At 41.0% G+C, this 23790-nt stretch overlaps 1 protein-coding gene across 2 annotated transcripts in view; it reads left to right on the forward strand.

Annotated features, from left to right (window-relative positions):
* BMPER (BMP binding endothelial regulator) overlaps positions 1–23790 on the forward strand; it is a 262209-nt gene that overhangs the window by 155815 nt on the left and 82604 nt on the right. For both annotated transcript variants that reach the window (XM_029234380.1, XM_029234379.1), the window contains 3 exons: positions 1256–1360; positions 5269–5314; positions 20535–20864. In XM_029234380.1, the coding sequence (XP_029090213.1) occupies positions 1256–1360; positions 5269–5314; positions 20535–20864 (481 nt within the window). The remainder of the gene's footprint in view (positions 1–1255; positions 1361–5268; positions 5315–20534; positions 20865–23790) is intronic.

Genomic DNA, 23790 nt, shown 5'->3' on the forward strand with positions numbered 1-23790 from the left:
GTGTGTGTGTGTGTGTGTGTGTGTGTGTGTGTGTGTGTGTGTGTGTGTTGTGGTTACACCAGGCTTCCAGAGCCACTCACGTGTCCACTTTACACAAAGCCTTCCTCTGTCTCCAGAGCCTCCAGATGCAGTAGGCTCACTCTGATGACAGTTTTGTGTGCAAAGTGCTTTCCAGGCTCCTCGCCCTGGAAAGGTCCCTTCATGTAAGTAGACGAGGCCTGAAGTAATTTACAGAGTCCTAGAAATGTGCACTCAGAGAATTTGCAGTAGTCAGATGCTCTTGGAGACAGACTCAGTCAGAGAAATAAAAGGCACTGAAGAGTAGGTAGTCCTTAAAATACCTTCATAAAATGAGAAGGAAGAGAAAGGGAAATAGTCAACATCAAAGATCTGGGCTAGTTTTTCTGTTTCTACTAAAATTTGCTGCTTAGATCCATAAGCCCAGAAAGGAGTCCTTGCTTTTCCTGTAATCTCCTTTCTCACAAACAAGGATGCACATTCCTGCATGTTCTCCAGAGGTGCAGGGTTTTTGTGACTGGGCATTCGGCAATTGCCAATTATAAATCCAATGAGTCAAAGAAATTCCTCAAACAGCCCTTTCTGGACTAGAAAATGTGTCCCAAAGTGCTACCCAGCTTTTTGGGAGGAGAGTATCAGACAGGCAGGGACATGGGACAAATGGCTCTTGGAATTTTCTGTCCGGGCTCCACATTTTCAGATGGCTTACGGGTCAGGTGTCCTCCTGGCAATGGGAGTCATATGAATTAGCCAATGTTCTTTGCATGTTCGTGCCCTGTGTGGGCCAGAACCATGTCACATCTGGGAATAAACTAACCACCTGCGGACATCTCAATTAACTGCTGGCATCTGGGACAGCTCAAACATTTCAGTCCTATGAGATGGAAAAATTAGACCCTTGTGCTTGCATCATGTATGAAAACTCTTGTTTGTCTCCCAGGGTGAAGCTAAGTAAACAATGTAGGAGGTGCAAGATGCAAATATGACTTGGTTAGATGTACGAGAATTCTTTTTATATCCTGGAGGGGAAATGCACACATACACACACACACCCCCTCCAATCTGATCTTTCTATCAAATCAGTTAGATGTAGATGAACACCTCAGAGTAATTTAGTCTAATGATGACATCCATCACTCAGGGTAAGAAATGCTTTCCTTGACAGACAAATCCCAGCCTGCTGGATTAACTCCCATCAGCCTCCAGCTGATAGAGAATCCTGTGCTCTCTCCTGTAGGATGGAGAGATGTGGTCCTCTGTCAACTGCACCATCTGTGCTTGTGTGAAAGGCAAGACAGAGTGTCGCAAGAAGCAGTGCGTTCCCATCAGCAGTTGCCCTCAGGTATGTGTGCAGGTTGACTTTCTCTCTACCTGAGCATCTTGAGAACCATCCTGTGTGTGGCATGGTCACCTACCACCTTCTGAACACAAAATCCAGATCCTCCAAAATTGCCAAGTTCGCAAACAGCCACATGTCCCTTGCAAAACTTGCTCCTTTGCTTTTATGGTTCCCACTCAGATTGTAGCCTAGCGGGACAATAGCTCTTACCTTGCTCCATTTCTTACGGACCTCTCCCAGTTCTTTGTTTCAATGTCTCCAACTCCTGTTTGATCTGCTGCCTTGTTTCTTCTGCTGGGTTTTCTGTTGAGCATCATAATCGTCCTTTGCATTTTCCTCCTTTCTCTCTTCTCAAATCAGAATTTTCTTCCCATTAACCATTCAAAGGAATATGTGGTTGTTTATTAGTAAATTTCCCAAGGGGTTTCACCTGCCCAGCAGCACCCTCCAGCCCCTTTACTGAAGTTTTCCCTCTCTAACCCTGGCCTCTGTTGTAGCCCCAAATGGAAATAGCATCCTTATGGAAATATCTCTTTTCAGAGACCCACAGTTCCAGCACACTGAATAAAGCAACCATTATCTTCCAAAGCATGAGCTTCATTGAATTCACCTCAGCAACTTGAAACCTTTCAAGGTTTTATGCATTTTGGGAAAATGTCAAGCCTATTCAATACCATCCAGTGAATGAAAAAATACATCCATATATTCAGGACATGTCTTCCCTTCTCTGTTAGAGACAGCTTTTAATTTTATTCACATCTGTTATTATTATAAACAAAAAGTTGCTGTTTTTACTTGAGGGCCAAATGAGGCACAAAAAAACAACAGCTGTTGCTATTGCACAACTGAATAAAAGGGGCAGAAAAAAAAGAAAAAAAAAACCCTAATTAGTCTTGCTTTAAAAAGCCTCAGACATAAAACTGAAAACCTCCTATAAAAGAAAAAAAGAAAAAAAAAAAAAACCAGGAGATACAATAAGAAGACTTGAGCATGGTCTGCTTATAAATATTCATTGGGAAAAATGGGATCACATCATCTCTGCCCGTCCTCGGGGAACCCTTGCTGCTAATGAACTCTGGCAGCACATGTTAGTAATAATGGGCTTCCTTATTCTACAGACAAAAACAGAGGGCTGTGCTGCAGGCGTGATGGTTCTCATTGTCCGCTTGCCATGGGGAGGTCAACGCTCTTTCAGTCACCAGCATCTCATTAGTGTCTCTTCTTTGTGGGCCGTATTTGGGCCAGGAGCATCCGTCCCTCCAGGCGGGCCTGTTCCCGCCTCACCCCTCCTCGGCTTGTCAGAGCCCATCAGGCAGTGCCCGGCTCCTGCCCCAGGGCTTACTTTCTGTTTCTAGGCATTTTTCCAACCATTCCTCTGGTTCATACTTTCCCTCCTCAGGGGCCAGCACAAGCACTTTGGAAGATAACTTAGTTCTACCATGGAAATCCTGTTAAACACTTACTTCCCCTCCCCTGCATTGCCTGGGGAAATTAAAAAAAAAAATTTTCTGGAGAAGCAGACTGTATTCCTGCTCTGTCCTTCCTGGCTACTACACATCTCTTTTTCCAGAAGTATGCGTGCCTTGTTGAAAAAGAATTTTGTGGTTGGATTCCCTCCCTGACAGTCCCCCAGGGGCAAAGGAGTGCCTTTGTTGAGAGGGACTGAGGGTTCCACTGGGGACAAGGTCGTTATGACACTGTCATCTCATCAGTGTTAATATGTACTGAAACTTCCTCTGTAGTCACAGGACCAATCTTGTTTGTTGCTGAGACCACCCCTCTGAGGTGGGTGTTGTTACTAGACCCTTCTTACTGATGAGGTCACAGCGGGTCCAGAGTTCCCCAGCGAGTTACATGTAACTCAGGAGCGCAGACTTCATAGCTTGCACTTGATTTATTCCCTGCCTAATTTAGTGATCTGACCAGCCCCATTCTCACTTCCTGAAGAAGGGAGCTGGCTGTTTCTGTCGAGGTGCAGATGTAGGGAATCATAGTCACCCTTTGTTGAGGACTTGGTTTATACAGCTCTGCTCCGTTCCGTTAGCGTACCTGATGCCACCCTCTGGTACTATCATTCCATCAGCCTGAGCCAACCTCCTCTGGCTTTGTCCTCAACTGTTTTCAGTCACGAGAAGCCAAAGGAGACCTCTGTGTCAAATAGAAACAGATAAGAGAGCTCTTGGCCATAAAATTGTCATGGTGCCCCAGCCATGGGAGGGCTGCCAGTTTTAAGTCTCATTCAAACTTGTCATAGCCTTTAATGTACCTTTTAAGGCTTAGCTGATGCAAAAATGAATCAGACATGGTTCTAATTCTTCAATAATCAACTAGTGTCTTGGTTTTTTTTTGGTTAGTATGATTTTTTTTTAAGTACCTAAATCTATTCCTGATGCAATTGACAGGTAGTAAACCAGTGTGTGGCCTTGACACAAGTCTTGGGCCACCTCTCTGTGGTCTGTTTCCTTAGTTTCCTATAAAGATGGGAAAGGGGCATCTACATTTAGAGGGTTGTTGTGAAGCATAAATGAGATAAAGTAAGAAGAACGTATAACATTCTTTCTACTGTATAGCAGATACCAAATAAATGTTAAGTTCTCTTAAAGATTAAGATGAGACCTCTCTCACCTTAAAAATCTGGAGTGGAAAGGGCTTCCCTGGTGGCGCAGTGGTTGAGAGTCCGCCTGCCAATGCAGGGAACACGGGTTCGTGCCCCGGTCCGGGAAGATCCCACATGCCGCGGAGCGGCTGGGCCCGTGAGCCATGGCCACTGAGCCTGCGCGTCCGGAGCCTGTGCTCCGCAACGGGAGAGGCCACAACAGTGAGAGGCCCGCGTACCGCAAAAAAAAAATCTGGAGTGGAAAGAACGTGGCCTATAAAGTCACACAAAATCAGGTTTGATTTTGGGTTCTACTACCCTTGTATTGCGTGACATCAATTTCTTCATCTATAAGAAGGAAAATGCTCAGCTCATAAAATTCTTGTGCATCTTAATAACACAGATTATAATAACATAATATTAATTAAACCCTAATATGTTCTTAATATTAACTTATAAAATCCTTACAATTAACCTGATGTTAGATAACCTAGGGGAAATATCTAGTAGGATGTTTGTTCCATAGCATGTGCTTCCTAAATGTTAATCTTCTTCCACATTTCTTTTTCCCTGTGATTCCACTGAGTCAGAGATAAGAAAGATCCATTCTCTGATAAGGGTCCTGAGAATATGCTTCTTCCTTTAAATGTCAAGCATCAACAAAAAATTGAAATAAATGCAGTAGAGGAGATTACACTGTATTTCCAGAAAGGTAATGGAAAATTACTCAGGATTTCAAAACCCTCAGCCTCATTGGCTTTGACCACATAATAGTGACTTAACAGGGATAGCATACTGCTTTCTGAAAGAAGAAATCAGACTGAATTTGGTCCGTAGCACAGGTATTGTTCATATGCATAGGCCCAAGCTTGGGTTACTGTTTATTTTTGGGCCCTTCCAATAAGCAAAGACAGAATGAAGGCCTTGCATGGATTGATAGCTTGACAGCCAATTCCCATTTCTATGTGTGTGTACTTGGTCTCTAGAGGGCTAGATTTTGGTATCAGTGAAAAGGTGGAATCCAGACTGTCTCCATCTTCGCTCCGTGTGAGAAAAATCACACCAATGAGGCCTTTAGATATTGTATTTCTCAGAGGATAAAAACAGGAAAGCTTTCTGAATGACTCTGCCTGGCCATAGAACCTGATACTTGAAACTTCATTTTTACCACCATCATCACCATCTGGGCATTGAGTTCAAATACAGCTGGGACTGATTTCATTGGTTTGTCTGGTAATAGATTTAAAAAAGAGTTTTGTCCTCAGCAGACCCTGTTTCTTAACACTGAAATCTTATTTGTTTTTCTCTTGATTAGGGTAAAATTCTCAACAGGAAAGGATGCTGTCCTATTTGCACTGAAAGTAAGTTTGTTAAAAATATGCTATTAATATTTATTTTGCATTTTATAGTGCAACAAGGAAAACGGTGGTGTAAGTTTTCAGCCTATTTTAGTTCTGTAGGTCTAGGTTGGGATCATCTCACCTTTCTACAGACAATTTAAGTCAATGGTAATCCTCGAACAGAAGCACAACTGAGACAAATGTAGATGTTTCCGTTGGAATTTGTTGCTCTGAGAAATTTAGAAGACAAACGGTCTGATGAGGTTTTAGGAAGGACCAGATAACTTCATGTGCCTTTTAACTGCTAATAGCATTTGCAGTCATAGCGGCTAAGATAATGATATCCAGTAAAACCAAACATTATATATAATCTAGGAGAGATTTTCCTTCTATCATTATGAAGCCAAACAGCTGCCCTTCTTCCTCCCTCACCCCCACCATTTTGCCCTTTCTCTTGGGCACATCCCCTGTTGCTGTTGGTAGAGAGAAAACAAGAGTTCATTAGGTTGGCAATGGTTTGGCCATCCTGTTATTTTTTACTGAGCTGTTGAAGGTTCTCTCTAACATGGCTTATTCTGAAAGCCATCTGGGACTGTACAGAGAGCATAGCAACAGATTTAATGTCATCCCCACATGTAGGCATGCCCACATCTATTAGCAAACCACTGTTTTAGTCCCCTCACATTCATATGCTTTCGAGATAGCTTTCTGAAGTGTTTCATTAAAGGAGGAGTATTCATAATGTCACTGTCAAATTAGTATGATAAGCAGGATTAACCAAGCCATGGAGTCTATTAGAAGGTATTTTTGAGCCATTTAGGCTTAGAGAAGTGGGCTTTGATGACAGTTGAAAAGCAGCTTTCACATGGGAACAAGCGTTCCCATTTAGACAATGGATGCATAGGTTCGTTGTATATATTACCATATATACATATATTACTATATATATACACATACATATCTATATCTCACTATTTTTTGAGACTGAGAGATATTAGACAATTATACACTATACACTGGATGAAAGTGCTGGCTGAATTAATGAAAATTAAATTATAGATTTAATAAAAGAATTTTTCTTTAAAGGTAAGGAAGTACATAAAATAACTCAAAGGAGGCCAACCAAGTATGACTTAGTAGAGCCTCGGAATTATGCAGAAAGAAGAATTAGCTATGATTAACACACCAGTTGATCTTAAAACATGTGTATAAACTATTACATTTAATCATCTTCCCAGAGACTCTCTGAGGAAATTTTGTTTAGGGATGGTTTGGAGGCCGCTTCCAGCTTCATTCCTTTTTGGATGAGCAGAGTCGAGTCTAAATTGATGAAGTTTTCCTCTGTATCCATGTCGATGAAGATGTTTGCATTTCCCTAGAAAGTACCTCCTAGTTGAAGCAGAGACAGACTTTAATGAACTCCTCAGATCTTCTAGCTGACCCTTTCGATTTGCATGAACACAGATAGGTTACATCTGCCCATCTCACTGCTGTCAGGCAGGAACACTGCTTATCAGCGTAATAAAAACATATGGCCAGTCTCGTACAGAAACAGCCTAAATCTTGAATTACCTGACTTTATGTTGCAAGAATCAAGAAGGATGATTATTGAGATCGTTGAGAGGAAAGCTACATTTCATTATTAGTTTATCCACTATGGGCTAGACTTTCCAAATGTAGAATACTGGTGGCTTATTAGAAAACAAAAAGGAAAGAAAAGAATAGAAGGATGGGCATGACGAAACTAAACCAAGTTTGTAACTGGTCATATTAAATATTTATTGTACATGTGTTGTACATTGTATTGTAAATATAAATGTTGTACATGTGAATGAGTCTGTGACTTCTGTCACTGAGAGAGGCAAGTTGGCAAGGGAGAAGCCACCCAGCTGGAGGGGCACCAGGGAGATCACTGACTCTGTGCACCTGCGTCCAGCAGGTCAGTGTGGGAAGAGCCCAGGCGTGTGGTTCTTGGTCCAGATCAAGATGATATCATCAGATGGTGATGTCTCAGTTTCCTTTGGTGCTCTTTCCATCTGTTTACTCTCTCTTGCTCTCCAGCAGTTCTTCCATCAATGCTGTAAAACACATTCTATTTGTAGAGGTTTATCTATTCAGATCGAGTTATGAGATGGGATGACTTCCAGTTTTTTTAAGCAATGCCCAGATTTTCATAGCACGTTCAGGTAGACTTATTCCAATGTCCTTTAGCTGCGGCCAAAAGACCTCCTATTTTGAAATTCCTTTGTCATTATACCCAGGATCCAGAACAAACCTTAGAGCTCGTTTTTTCCTCCTACGTCAATTATGAAAGTTCTTCTGGTATATGGGTTCCTAGAGCAGACAAACGAAGGTTGAAGTCCAAACTAAGGCTAGTGTGTTCTAAAACCAGAAAAATGACCAATTTCTGTCTCATTCAAACAAGATCACACGTGCACATATATACCCCATTAGTTACTGCAGAGTTTTCAACCTCAGGATTGCTGATAGTTTGGCCAGATAACTCTTTGTGGTGGAGGCTGTCCTGTACATTGTGTGATGTTTAGCAGCATCTCTGGCCTCTACCCACTAGATGCCAGTAGCATCCCAGCAATATCTCCCGACATTTCCAAATGTCCCCTGGGGAGCAACATCACCCTTGGTTGAGAAGCATTGGTACTGCAAACAGGGGTAACAGTGTAGGTGAATCCAGAAATAAACACCTGTGGTACTAGTAACAGTAACTTGACTCTTAAGACAGTGATTAGATGAAGCAGGAGGGTAAAGTGAGGCTGACCTTTGCTGATGTAAAAAGTGACAGGGTGGGGGAACTTCCCTGGTGGTCCAGTGGTTGAAACTCCTTGCTTTCACTGCAGGGGTCACGTGTTCAATCCCTGGTTGGGGAACTAAGATCCCACATGTTGCACGGTGTGGAAAAAAAAAGAGCAGAAGCCTCTGGATTTAATTGAATGTATTTCTATATTTTCATTGCCTAGCCCTAGAAAAAAATTGTAAAGGCATATTATATCTCGATGGATTCACGTCAACTAAACCATCTTTGCTTTAGTTGCTAGGAAGCTAGAAATAAATTTGTACCCCATCTCTAACAGCATGTGGTTCTTGAGTAATAAACTTTCTCCTGACTTTGTCTTATATGTCTACTACCTTTATGTGTTTTGGATTATTTAGCGTGTATGTGTGTAAACTACTTCCAATCCTCTTTTGGAATGAGACAGGAATAAATACTTAGATAGGTATATATACGTGCATACACAGATAAAATGGACTGATTACATAGCTTCAGATCTAAAACTTACTTTGGTTATCTGCAGTGAGATGAGTGTTGCATTGTTTCCAACAGTGACATTGCCTTGTCTGTTTCTAAAATCCCACAGAATTCCTGCTTTATTGACTGGCTTAATCTGTCTTGGTAGTGTTTGGGGCTCTCTCAGACCTCTGAAAGGAATAGTGAAGAGAAAACTCGAAGTAAACGTGTAGAACATTTTTAGTCTTCTCCTTGCAAGTCAGTGATAACAGTAATTTATAATTTTGTAGGTAATAAGCAGTAATTGAGGCACAACATGGTTATATTCCTTACAGTACAGTAGTCTTTGGGTTGGTCTGAAAGGCCAATGATGATTCTATCAAAAAAAAAAAGTCCTTTTAAAATCAGACCTGAAGGAAGTATGAAAAGGATTACTGTCTTTTAATAACATGGGACATTCTCTCTTTACAACTGAAAAGAATTAAATTTTGTTTAGATGATTTATTTAAAGTAAAATATTTGAAGTGAGCTAAACAAACGTTATAAAGCTTCGGTGCAAATGCTGTTTCCTGCCAAAGTATGAGCTATAGCCTAAAGTGAGTCCTGCTTTCCCTGAGCTGAGTGTGATGGGATCACGAGTTGGGGGCCAAGAAGGCCACTGTCTGTTGTATGTATAGCACTTGGTTTGTGTGAAATGTTATCTTACTGTGTGTTGGCAAACAGTAGGTGGAATCTTGACCTAGCCACCCAACAGAGACCTGAATCAGATAAATTCTTTGCTGGCCGAATGTCTGTTTTCAGACATGGAAATGGTACTTAGTGGCAAAGTTTTCCCTGATAAAAGAGGGAGGTGTGTGTGTGTGTGTGTTGGGGTGTGTGTGGAGAGAGAGAGAGGGAGGGAAAGAGAGACTGACTTTGAGAAAGAATTTAGTCTCTTAACCATCTACAAGACCAGAGGCAACCAAAGGCAGTCCAGACATTGATGCCCCATCTCCGGTCTTACAGATTCATTAAGCTGTGCCTGTAGCTACATCAATCCTCATCATCAGAATCCCAACCCCAAAACAAAGTTCACGATTACGTAACACAGAGGAGGGTAGGGTATTCTGAGCACAGATGTGCATTTAATTGAAATAACCTCAACTACATGTCCCACAAATAGCAGGAAATATCAGATTTCAGCAACTCAGGGTACAAGGAGGCTCACAGTTGCCAGGTGACTTTTTAAAACCCCCAAGGGTTAGATTTCCAGCTGTGCACAGCACTGGGGTGCCTGCTGTCCGAAAGAGGTCCTGCCTGTTGCGTGCACCCACCATGGGCACGGTGGAATTGCCTTGCCTGGTCTTAGCCCACCTTTTTTAAGTCCCTGAGCATCCCTACAGCGATCTCCAATTAAAGAGTGGTTGTAAGAAGGGGAATGCAACAACTTAATGAAACAGTGACCTTCGGGTCCATTTTATGAGAAATCTCCACTGACAGAGGTTCCGCAAATTAGTAATTCTGTGTTTGAGCCTCCAAGACTGTAAGCAACTCCAGGTCCCTTAACACCAAGAGTCTGTCTTTAACTCAGGAAAGCAAGGAAATTTGAAACCGGAGCTCAAGATGCTTGTAGAATAAGAATTTGTGGTGTTGATTTTAGCCCTGCCGAGGAGGAGGAGGAGGGGGAGGAGGAGGAGGGGGAGGAGGAGGAGGAGGCCCACTGTCCTGGGCTATCTTTGATCTTATTTGATCCTCACATCCATTTCATGGTCAAGAAATGTTATTAGCTCCATTTTACAGCTGAGGGAACTGAGGCTCAGAGGTTAAGAACAATGCCCAAGGTAGGTAGTGGAGCCCAAATTCCTCCAATGAAGTCTGGCCCCAGGGCCTGGGCTGGAGTTTCTACCATTGACTTCTTAGTCATTTTGTTCGGTTTGACAACCAGGTGCAGTTAGGAAGGGAAGAGAAGGTCTGAAGGGCTTTACAACTGGTGGGGATTAGAGATTGGAGAAGGATTTTAGGAAGAGTTTCCAATTTGATGGTGTTTCCCTCCACGCCACCCAGGGAGAAAGGTAGACTCAAGTGCCCACGTTTTCATCTACCTGGCGACACCTCCACCTTTCTGCTCAGGTCCAGAACAGTTGGTGACGCAAACTGGCGTGGTTTTTCCATGTCCGCTCATTTTTCCAGGTATTTTTTTCCTTCTGGCAACTCAAGGTGGAGGTATTTCCAGCAGTAAGTGAAGATCTCCCCAAAATTTCTTACTTACAGTGATAAAATACATATAGTTTTAAGTTTGAAATCCCTGTGTATAAATTCCATTGGGAGTAAGAAAGAGCAGAATTGCTCTGCCAGTCAAGCTCATCATCATTTTAGCATCATGGAATTGTATAAATGAATGGACCTTAACTATGAGGTCAACCTTTCTACTTCTTAGGTGAGGAAACTGAGGCTCACAGTAGTATTAACTTGAAGAGCTATGATGAAAACCTGCTTTTTTTTTACCTCCTTCTCCAGTATTCATTCTGTAATATCATATGGCCTCCCTGGCTTTTTGCTTGGGAAAGTATTCTTAATACAGATACACCATTATTAAATCATTCAGTTAAAAGTTACTCTCTTGCCTAATTTTGAAAGAATATATCTTTATACATAAAGATATGTATAAATTCATTATTAGACATCTGGCACATTTAGCCAAGGCTGCCATCTTGAATCTCAAGGAAGATGCAAATACCCAGTTTTTAAAGAAACTTGTGACCAAAACCTCTTAAAAGTGGTGCACCTAAAATACCCCTAAGTGACAAAACAAAGAATACAAATCCCAAACTCTGAGAAGTATACTTTGTGGGAAAAACTGTATAATAAATTACACATGACTGTATGCAAAGCTGAGGCAGATTTATACCTCTCTGGAGGTCACATCTCCTCTGAATCAAATAAGAACAACAAAAAATTGCTACTCTGCTGCCACTACAATTGCTCCTATTACCAGCCACGATTTATTGAATGTAAATCTGTGTCAGGCATTGTGATAAATGCTCTCCGTGCATTCTGTCACTTAATCCTCACAGTGATCCATGCAGTGGAAGCTATTGTTATACCCATTTTACAAATGAGTGATCTGAGGGTCTGAGAAATTAAATAAGGTGAGGTCAGCCAATAGCCTGGTCCATGTGACTCCAAAGCCCAAACTTTAAGCACTATTATATGTTCTTTGTTGACTACATTTTTACTCATTTTGGAGGTTTACCGCGAAATATATATGAAGTTTGCCAATTTCTTTCTTCTGTACATGATTAAGGGCTTCTATTTGAGAGCAGTTGTATTTGCTCACCTTTTAAAACCTTATCTATGTTTCTGAGGTCACTTCACCTCTTCAGCTTTTTGGATTACAATACTTGAATTCTAACCTTCCTTGGGAGTTTGGAGATATGACTCATTAGCTGCGCTCGGTGGTTCCCTTTGATGTGAAATTCATATTTATGAGTAGTATCATCCTTTTCCTTATCGCAGTCCCTTTCTTGGTTAATGCTCTCCACCCCCAACCATTGCTCCTTTCCTCTGCTCTGCCCTTTCATATCTCTCCTTAGTACACACATCTGTTCTGCTTTTACTTTACACCTTTTCATCCTGTGAGCTCACAGCCCTGCCTGCATCTGCAGTTACTCTCTCATTTTGGTTTCACATTTGTCCAAACTTCCAGGTCCTTAACATAGGACTTCTTGACAAGATATGAATATGGTAGGTCTCAGCTTCTAAATTTTTTGGAGAGTACATTCTTCTTTCACAAAGGAATGTATTTGAATTTGATTAACAGTTGCTACCTTTGATTCTGTAAATTATCTGGGTTGGGAGTTGGATGGAGAGATCAATGGCTGTTTCCAGCCCCTATCTGTTGACTGAATTTTGGCACCCCCTTTATCCCAGCTGCACAGGTTTTGAGTCTTAATGTTATTTCTCATACTTTGGGCATTTCTCTCCCTTGTTGATAATCAGTCATCAGGTCTGGTTGATTGTCTCTTTGCGTGTTTTTTTTCTAATAAATAATTTCTTTCCCATTCCCACGGCAGCCAGAACCTCATCCTATTGCCTGCAACTAACTCTGTCTTTTCTCCGTCGGCCCCTTCTGCATACCACTGTCGGAATCCAAACTTGGCTTTCACGAAACCAATACCGGCTTCCTTCACTGGTCTCTCTCAGAATTTCCCAAAGTTTGTTTTATAAAACTCTAGTGCTGAGGGATAGTAATGAATAAGATTTTCAAAACAAGGTTCTATTATTAAATACATTAGGGAAATGCTGGGTCAAGTAAACTGAAATTTGTTTCCTCACTGCAGAATTCGCAGAGCCCTTTCTATGCCAGTGTGCAGGGTAGACTTGCAGGAGGATGATGGAGCGTAGAGTCCCTCCCAAGCTAATTTGGGCTGCAGAGGATTTTTTATTTCTACTTATTTTGGCAGAGTAACAGGCAGGATTGATGTTTCATAGGAAACATGTTAAGAAATGCTGGTTAACTGGAATACATTTAAACTTCTCAGGCTGGCAGTAAATCTCAGGCCAATTTATTTAGACGGCTTGGGTGTCTTACATCTCCTGAAGCAACTACCCACTCTGGGCAGATCAGTCTCCTGCTATTCTTGTGCAAGCTGCCTTCTCTCCCATGTCCACGACTTTGTTAACATTCTTCTTTTGGTCTAGCGGCTTACTCCATTCTACCCCCAAATCTACATTTGTATGTCTTTTATAAATGAACTAAACTCACATTGTCTTTTCAACACATTTACATTTTATAAGTATGTTACAGTCTTATCCAGCCCTATTTCAGCAGGCAGTGGGTATCTACTTGCTAGATTTGCATAGCATTTATAATAATACAACTAATAATGACTACTCTCTAAGCATCTATTATACTTTGGGCACTTTTGCAATGCTATCTTTGTCTTTATAACCACCCTGCAGAGTAGTTGTTCTTCAACTCATGTTACAGGTGAACAGACTGAGGTTATACAGGTAGTGTGCGCGTGTTTTTGTAGTCATTGGGTAGCAAGACTGGGATTCAAACCCAGGGCTCTCTTCTAAGCAACTTACTTAATGTTCACAAAGCTCTAAGGTGGCTTTAAAGCTGGAAGATAGGTTAATTTAGAGATGTGAAACCCATCTTTTCACTCAGGTAAGAAGTCCTCTTTACTGATAGATAGCAATTTCTAGTTTAAAGAGGGCAGACATTTTAAGGTCAGAGCTTGGATGATAGAGTGGCAAAAATGCATCTTCTATAACAAGTTTGTATTAACACCCAATGAGTTTCCAGCATTCTGGAAGGTGCCCTGGAGGACATGGATAAAAAGCTCATACAGACCCTGAGTTTAGGAACTTGTAATGTGGTTGGGGAGATGAAATGTAAACACATTAAATGAGAGAACCGTGTAATATAGTTTTTAATTAACTTCTAGATAGGTGTCGTTAAACTGAAGTTCATGAACTCTTAGGAGGTCATTGATCAGTCTTAGGAAAGGGTGTCTGTGAGCCTCTACATTTGAGTGGATATACTCATGTGCACTTGGAAGGAAGAGTGTCTATACATTTCTTCAGATTCCCCCAAAGCTCTCTAATCCCAGTTTGTTAACAACAATGACTACGTAGGATGCTGTGGTATAGGGTGTAAATGGAAACATCAAGTCATGGTGTGGGAGGCACTGGCTTCAAAGCCACAGAGATTGGGTTGGATCTATCTTTACTGCTATTGGCTGGGTGACCACGGGCAACAAGGAAACCTCTCCAGACTCATTGCTAAGAAATTAGGGTAATAGTATATACCATGTGTAGAGAAGTAGTGAGGATTAAAGGAGATAGTGAAAATATGGAAAACATCTGGCATGGTACCTGGTGTAACCTAGTCACTGCAGACCAAGTTGCCTTGACTTTTGCTAGATTTATTAGTTTCCTATTGCTGCTGTAACAAATTATTACAAACTTAGTGTCTTAAAAACAATACACATTTATTATCTTAAGTTCTGGAGGTCAGAAGTCTGAAATGGATCTGAATGGGTCAAAATCAAAGTATTGGCAGGGCTGCATTCCTTCTCGAGGCTCTAGGGGAGAATCCGTCTTCATGCCTTGTCCCGCTTCTAGAGGCTGCCCACTTTTCTTGATGTGAAGCCTTCTTTCATCTACAAAGCCAGCAATGGCAAGTTGAGTCCTTCTCATGCTGCAGCACTGTGTGACACTCACTTTCCTGCCTTCTTGCTTCATTTATAAGGACACTTGTGATAACATTTATCCTGCCTGGAGATAAATACCCAGGATAATCTCCCCATCTCAGGGTCAGCTGGTTAGCAACCTTAATTTCCTCTGCAGCCTTAATCTCTTGTCCTGAGAGCATTAGTTAATTATTCAACTAATTACTTGATTAAGCAAAATTCTGTTGAATTACCTGCTGTACACCATTTATTACACTTAACTATTTTAGTGAGTTCAGTGTGGGCAGTTTATTTTCCTCCATTGAAATTTATTCTTTAATTAATTAACCCATTCAGTTAACAAATATTTGATATCTAATATGTATTATACCAGGCATTGCTATGAGTAATGCATAGATGAATCCGTTTATCATGTATATAAATGTAGATTCCCCCAATACACAAGCCAGTGTGCCACGCACTGAGAAGTATACACAAAATTTACGTGTAAGGAGTTTAAGGCCTGTTTTTAGGAGTTAAGGATACATTACAACTAAAAGCTGTAGTTGGGTGGAAAGTGATTTATCATAAGCGTTCTGTGGGTATGATGACCATATTTTTAACCTTTAACCTTTTAACCTTCAAACTGAAAAACATAGTGTGACTGTAAGATAGAGTATTTGAATTTAAGAAAAGTCCCAGAAAAGATGAGCTGTGTGGTCAGTTTTGTTTTGGGGACTTACAGGAAAGAGAAGCGACTTTGGCTGAGGCGTGGGGAAGGTTGGCACGTGAGCTGATGAACTCCAGTGCTGTGAACTGAGGTGTGGGGCAGGCACAGCCCACTGCACCAACCAAGATGAGAGGTGGGGAAGCCCTGGGCTTAGCTGGGGAGGCCGTAATAGGATGTCAGCCTCGGCTTTACGTTTAAATTTAGTTCAAATTAGATCTCGAAGGTAAAGATGCTCCCTGTTCTCTTCTGTTTGAAGTTGGTGAGGATATGAGGTTATGGAAATTATATGAAAAGAAATTTACATTCTTAACAGTATCCCTACCAAACCTTTTTTTTTTTTTTTTAAATGTTACTTTCAGGTGCCTACTCAACTTTTTAAAAAAATCAGCTTTTTATTTGTAGATTTGTAAGTCTGTCTCATGGATTAGGGATGGGTGGAAAGAAACCCGCTATGACCTAACCCCACATTTACACAGTAAAGTCAGATTAAGTTTTGATTTAAGAAGCCAAGGATGTAAAATCTGAAAGGAATCCAGGTGCCCCTTGGTGGAGCTTCTGTTGGCTTTGAGGTCCCCTGGGGGCAGCAGCTGTCAGGGACACCTCTGAGAGAGGCCAGAGCCTCCTGTGTGGGGAAGTTCAGTTCCTGCTGGATCACACACAGCCTGTTTATATTGGAGGCTTACATCATGTCAGGAGGAGCCTAGACAAACAGCATAAGGGCTTGTGTTCAGGGCAGCGTTTCTAACCCCAGCCTTTCCTGGTTCTTGACCCAAACTTGGCATTATCATGGCTCTTACCCACCTGGGATTCCCAGGAGCCCCTGCATGACCCAGTGGCGCCGGAGTCCCACAGGGCCCGTTTTACTGCAGTTTATGTTGAGGAAAGTTTAAAGCCATGTTTTTCATTTGATAGACCTTCCTCATGGTTAGAACACTACTCTGGAAAGGTACTGTTCTGTGTAGTAGTGTGGTATTCTCTTTGCAGAGAATAATGGACTGAGGATGAAAGTCATTTTCTGTGTTTTCAAAGTGACTTTAGTAACTGGGGAAATCTTACGGTAAGTGAAGAGGAAATAAAATTTCATGTACAGGATAATCTTAACTATGTTAAAATGTACACAAACACAGACACACACACACACACACACACACACACACATACACACATACACCCCAAAATGGTAAACAGTGATTATTTCTTGTTGGCGGAACCGTGAATGATACTTTTTTTATTCTTATGCTTTTCTGTTTTTGTTTTGTTGTGTTTTGAGGGAAGGGGGTTAGAGTCTTCTCAGTTTCTCTTATTTTTTATGACATGAGGTTGTATAATTTTCCCTTAATTTTCGCTGATGGATGTTTTGAGAATAATCACTGTTCTCAGAAGGAAGGCATCTTATTAGAGTAAATATACCCATGGGAGAAATAAATGTACCTGATGAGGTTAAGAGAAAAACATTGGAATTTTGTTTTCAGAAGCAGCCCGACTCTATTAATTCTCATAGCTGTCTTATTAAAATAGGTAAAATCAAAGAGATATGTTTTAATCCAGTATTTTTATTTTTTTAAAACAAATGTCCTTATTCCAAGAGTACACATAGTGATTATAAATAATAAAATATAAATGTAAATAATAATGTATATACACATAAACAAGAAAGAGGAAAATAAATGTCACACGTAATTTCATTACCTAAGAGAAAAAAACAGTCTTAATATTCTACTCTTTTTTATTCCAGTTCCTAGACATTGTATACATATTACTGAAAACAAACCAAAACAAAAATGACGTCTGATAATTTGACTTAAAAGACTATGAAAGCACATACCACTGCTTGTAAACTGGCTTTTTCTCTCCATCATCTGACTTAAACATATTCAGGCAAGGATAGTTATGGAAGGGTCTGTTTATTTAGCTCTAACTGCCGCTCCAGGCTTTCCAGAAGAGTGTGACCAGACATCAGAACATCTTGGACTGTGACTCATTTCACTGGGTCTGCTGAGCAAAAATTATATGAGGATACAGTGTTCATTTTTGTCCCCTAAGTGTTTCTATAGTTTTTTTTCCTTTTCAGCGAGGCAGATATTTTAACCCTGAGATTCTCACTTTCCGTCATTCTCTGTGCGTGTGTTCGCTGCTCCTGCATGGACACCTCGAGGATCTGGCATGGGGACCTTGAGGTGCCAGGAAAAAGGGCCAAGGTTTCAAAATTATATTAGTTTGTGATAAAAATGTCCCAAATGAAACACATAATTCTCAGGCATCTTCCTCATCGTGAAATTTTGTTGGCTTCTTCTATATTGCCCTTATACAGAAAAATCATCCTGATCTCCAGACCCTTCTCTTCCACAAGTTATGGCCTCTTGAAAAATATCTTTCCTGACAGCCCTGCTCACACATGATTTCCCTTGCCTGGTCTCCCTGGATGTCCCTCACAGCTTCCTGCCCAGCTATGAGTAAGCTCAGATTTCCCTAGGGCCCCAGGGCCATTCTATAGGCAGTATATTTTCTGTTGCTTCTTTGAGGATTTGGTTTGTCACATAATTGACCTTATCTACCTGTACCCACATCTTGACTCTTAAAAACAAAACACAGGGACAACAAAAATGAAAACAGAAACATAAGGCAGAAGAAAAAAATTATCGCTCATGGTTCTACCACCAAGAAACAATCTCAGTTTACAATTTTGGGGTATGTGTGTGTTTGGATATTTATTTTAGCACAGTCAAGATTATCCTATAGATAGAATTTTGTTTCCTATTTTTCACTTAATATGGCATAAGCATTTCTTCAATCATGAGCATTATTTACAGACTTTTTCAATGACTAGATAATAGTTCATTTTATGGATTTACTACCAAGTGCTTAGCTGTTTGTTTAATGTTAGGAGACAATCTAAATATCCATTTTCTTACAATGTGTCCATGATCAGTTGGCATGAAGAATAGTGCTAGGGTATGTAGTGAATTCTTGGTAAACGTTAGCTGTTACTGTTTTTGTTAGTTGTCATTTTGATGCAGTTGGGGTCAGAACACCTGGAGAAGCTGTATGTTATTCCCTACAGACTCCGGGCAGAAGGTGTAGGCATGCCCTGTGCCTGCTCACAACTGAGAGAGGATTTCTCAGGAATATAATTGCAGCTCCTTCACTTGTGCCTTGGCCTTTGCCAGCTGAGGTCCATCTATTTCAAGCTCAAGAGCTCAAAAGCATTGATTGGTTCTGAGTTTTCTTGACAAGTATGTGGCATTAAAAACTCTGAAAAAGCCCTTTTCTTGAATTTGGTGCATCTGGCGGTCAGGTTAACATTTAGTTCTTTGGGGGCACATGGTAGCATTAACTTTGAACTATTATAATTCTCCTGATGCCACTTGAGGTGTCCCAAAGAACTGCCTTGCTCCCTGTCAACCAAAAAGCACCATCTTCATCCCAGGGAAGGATTTCATTTGTCAGACTGTGAGAGCAATGTGTGATAGGACAATTTTGAAGTAATCACATGGAGAAAGGACTGGAAAATGCAGTATGGGGTGGTTAGATAGGTGGGAACGCTAGTTGGGGGGATATAGGATTAAGAAGGTGAGGGTGGGGTACAGTGTGGAGCAACAAACTGAGTAAAACTGGAGTCACAAGGAAAGAACACCATAAAAAAGGATAAGAAAGGAATCGAAATGGCGGGTGAATTAAACTGTTGCTGGTGAACTTTCAAAGCTTTCTCTCCCACCCTTTTCTTCCACCCTCCTCCCCCAAGTAGTGCCTTTTTTATATTCCTTGAAGTATTTGCTCATTGAAACTCTCCTACATACCAGAAACAATCTGTTCTGTGAGTCTCTATTAAATGTTGACAAGGAAAGCTAACTTAGAACAATAATTAATTTACAAAATTCCCAACACGTATGATTTATATGGAGTCATGTGAAATTGACATATGAAATGACATAATGTATCATAAAACAACATTACTCTCCAAACATTTTAGAAATTAAAAGCAAATGTTTGCCTTGGATCCAGTTGGTCCCGTCAGATCAGTTGGCACATCCTTCCTCTGTATTGATGCTTACTTCTTCTGTTACGTATTCAGAGCAATTATTTGTATAGGATAGTTTCATATTCTTGACCTGTTCTGGAAATCGATCTTTTTATTTTAGTTCTTTCATCATGTGGGCTAATTTCTCTAAATGAATTTCTCATTTCCTGGTTGTTTATGCCTTCTTAAAAACAGATAAAATATCTTTATTTAGAAAACAAATCAATGCCAAATTTTGTTGTAAAAAAAGAAATGATATTTAGTTTTCTGTATAAACCTTTGAAATGCCCTAAAGTGTAAAACTTTACTTGGGTCTCATAAGTATTTGAATTAGTGGTATTTTGAAGTGATGAATTCATTGGAATTTCTTAAACTTACTGAATGATGGGTTTTACAATTGATTCTTTATCCAACTTTAGATGTTGATACACAGATCAAAATATAGGAGACTTGTATTTCTAGAAAATACACGGAGACTATCAACTTTATCCGTGTTTGGTTCTTAACAATATTAAACGTGTATCTGTTTGGCAGTTCTACTTATCTGTACTTAGAAATACATGAGTGTTGAATATAATACTTCTCTAAGACCGTGAATAACACTGAGAATACCATGTTTCCAAATTTTTTGCATCAGTTAAATGGAAACCATACTAATGCTTTGGTGTATTGTCATTTATGTTGCTGCCTTTTATTTATATTTTTGTTCTTGTTTATATGGGTTATGAAATTAGGCCAGTTCTGTTTATAAAATTATCCTAGTTTCATTTCTCTGTCTTTGACATTAAGACCATAGAAGCATATCAAGTCTCTAAAATAGAGATGCTTTAAGAATTCAGAAGTGTTGTAAATAACTTTTAAGTATAAAAGCACCAGAAGTATTACATGTCCTGTGAGGTTTGGTACAAACTTTTAGAACAACCAAACTTTTTATTTATTTTCTTTTAAGTTGATTTTCCTTAGTGCACCTCTGCTAAGGCCTTCCCTTTACCTGGCAGGTGCCCCTATCAGGTTTATTGCAGGGACCCCTGATTTCTCTTTGAATCCTTCACTCGGTTTATGACCTGCTTTTGTCTCTCACTCATCCGCAGAGCCTGGCGTTTGCACAGTATTCGGAGATCCCCACTACAACACTTTTGACGGACGGACATTTAACTTTCAGGGGACGTGTCAGTACGTTTTGACAAAAGACTGCTCCTCCCCTGCCTCGCCCTTTCAGGTGCTGGTGAAGAACGATGCGCGCAGGACCCGCTCCTTCTCCTGGACCAAGTCGGTGGACCTGGTGCTGGGCGCCGGCACCGTCAGCCTCCAGCAGCACCTGACCGTGCGCTGGAACGGCTCGCGCGTCGCGCTGCCCTGCCACGCGCCGCAGTTTCACATCGACCTGGACGGCTACCTCTTGAAAGTGACGACCAAAGCAGGTGGGCTTCTAGAAGCACGGGCCTTCTCTGCACCTCTGGCTCTTCCCTCTGTCTCACCAACTTGTGCTCAGGAGCTGCAGCTGCTCCTCCTCCACGGAGGAAAACCAGAGGCAGAGCGGTATTCCAGCCGCAGGTGTGGCCGCACGCCCGAGGTGCCACAAAACAGCTGGAGAAATTTGCACACCGAGGAGCCTTGCAGTCCGATGCCAGTTACACCAGTCTTGCAATCTGTCGACATCCAGTGCCTTTCCATCCGCATTCCAGACATAGCGGTGGTTCTCTCCGAATAACCCCTTTCTCATGTTTTGTTGCTACTTTAGGCCATTGATGTCTAGCTTGGAATTGTGTCTTTCCCAGCTCAGCCAGTAATGTGCAGTCTCACATCCGTGAGAAAGAGTGTTTCCTTGTTAGCATCTGTCCAAGAAGGAGGGACTCCTCAAAAGCAAACTGCAAAAGTGTGGGTGTGAAGATGGCAGCGCAGATGGTGGACTGTGTGACCAACAGTCCTGTCCATTCTTGACCCGGGGCAGGATGCTCATTGAGTTGAGGGGTAGAACCACTGGCTTCTGCTGGAGGACACTTAGGATGCTTGCTCTGAAAGCACTTCCCCCAGCCGTGGGCACAGGCAGCTGGCCGCTGAGGCCTTTTCTCAGCATCACATGTTGCCTGAGGCCCCCTGGACTCTGTGTTTCCCCTCCACGGGCAGATACATTCCCCCTAGGCCAAACTGTTCATAGTTGCTAGTAGGTTACTCTAGGCGTTCAGTGAGGCTCAAATTTTTGTCTGTGAGGTGCTGCCTTAGAGAGGCATCTTAGAAGCAGAAATCAATCGTTCATTCTCAGCCCCAAAGAATGAATTCAGTTCGTTTACACAGTTTATATTATATCATGTATGGTTCCTTCCATGCTGCCTTTGGTTAATGCATATTGTTTGTCAGTTGGATTTTGAACTGCATGTCCTCCTGGCATATGCTATTTCTTTAAGCACGATACTTGAGGAAATCAGCATATTTCTTACTTTTTGCACTGATGAGAATTTAACAATGTCAAAACATCAATTGGGTTCCAGTTTCTTTAGCTAATATGGGTTGAAAGGGAAACATTTGATAGAGCAGGCGCTTTTGAGGGACTGCAGAGACTGTTCTCCACGGCACCTTCAAAATATATTTGGTAAATTGATTTGAGCCGATGGAATGCCAGCTTAGCTAAACAAAGGCAGGAAGCCAAGGAGAAGCCCAGGGAGCTTTTATTTAAGAAATGTTAAATATTAATGTATTGGGACATTCTATAAAGAAGGGAAGATTCCCATTGTTCACTTTGACAGTGGTAGATGTGAAGAGCTCTGTTCATTCAACTTTAGAGGGATTAATCCACCCCAGACAATTCAGACACCTGTTGTTGCATTCAAATGACATGCCACTCTGCACATGTAGGCCTCAGCTCATCCCTTTGAAGGAAGCAACAGTTTGTGGCTTCATGTAGAATGTACACAAAATGACCCATTATTACACAGTTATAATTAGAAGCACCTTGCTTATCTGTTTGCAAGCCAGGTGAACACAGTGGATTCTACTGATATGGAAATTATTAGTCATCTACAACCCAGTACTCAAAGGGATTCTGCATATTCAGATATTACTGACAGTTGAGGAGTTTCAGTACTGTTCCTGTCACAGCTGACAATACCTTACGGAATAAGTGTACTCTTTGTAAGGATTTCACATGGCAAATATGACCACAAGGATGAGGCTGCTAAGAAAATAATAATATATCATAAATACCATAATTAGGATAGTGAATTTAACTCTTCTAGGCCTTGAACTCAGTTTTACAATTTCTTTTCTTTTTCTGTCTCTCTTGCCATGATGCAAGTAATTTATGTGCCCTTAATACGCAGCTGAACAACTTCCTGTATTACACGGAGCGCACAAGCTTTCTGCTTGCTAGGGAGGAACTGTATTTCTTTGGGCACTAAACTTGCTTCGCGATTATCCATTGAATGGAACAATTCCATTTCCAGACAATGGTCTCTTCCACTCTGGTCTGCCAATCTCAGTTTGTACTACCCCTTAGGGATATTTTCTTTTTATTACCTGTTGATTGCCTATCTAAAATATCACAGTATATCCTTTGAGTGTTTGTTCTTCCTCCATAATTTGTTTTCATAAGCTCATGTGATCAAAGGGTACCTTCTTCAAAATAGCAGCTTAAATCAAGCCTGCAGCTGGAAGATGGGATATGGGGAAGAATGGCTCTGTGGCCCTGTGGTTTATAGACTTAGCGCTTCATGATGGAATTGTCTGCCAGAGGAGCACAGGTGGCCGTGTAGCTTGGGTGGAATTAGGCTATAGCTACATTCCTAATAACAACTCGGGTAGTACAGAAGACACAGAACAAGGCTCAGTAGCTTGAGAAAGCTCTGCTCACCCCTGTCACACACACCCCCACCCCAACTCTTGGCACTTAGCGAATCACTTAAAATATTTCCTTTCTGCCGCCTGTTCACTTCATCAACTCCACCTGAAAGAGTTACATCAGATCCACCTGAAAGCATTAACATGTGGGAGTGCGACTTTTTATTTCACTTTTGGTAGAGCTCTACACTTGATGAACCTAGAGTATATATATATATATAGATATATATAGATATATACATATCTATATATATATCTCTTTTTCTTTTTTTCCTTTGGTGTAAACTCTAAACAGAAAAATTATCCATTTTTAAGCATCACTGTGGTATGTCTACAGATTTTGCCTCTCCTCTCTCTCTTAAAAGTGGACTGCAGCAAAAGCAACAATAACAACCAAAAAAACAAAGCAAAGAAAACCACAAAATAAAAGAACAACAATCCCCCTACCAAAAAGAAAAAAAAAAAAAATTAGTAGTCTGGAGCCAGGTCACACACTTGAAAGGTGAAAAACAG

The sequence above is a fragment of the Monodon monoceros genome, unplaced genomic scaffold (genome assembly GCF_005190385.1).
Source record: "Monodon monoceros isolate NGI ecotype Baffin Bay Population unplaced genomic scaffold, NGI_Narwhal_1 Super_Scaffold_2, whole genome shotgun sequence".
In the NCBI taxonomy this organism is placed as follows: Eukaryota; Metazoa; Chordata; class Mammalia; order Artiodactyla; family Monodontidae; genus Monodon; species Monodon monoceros.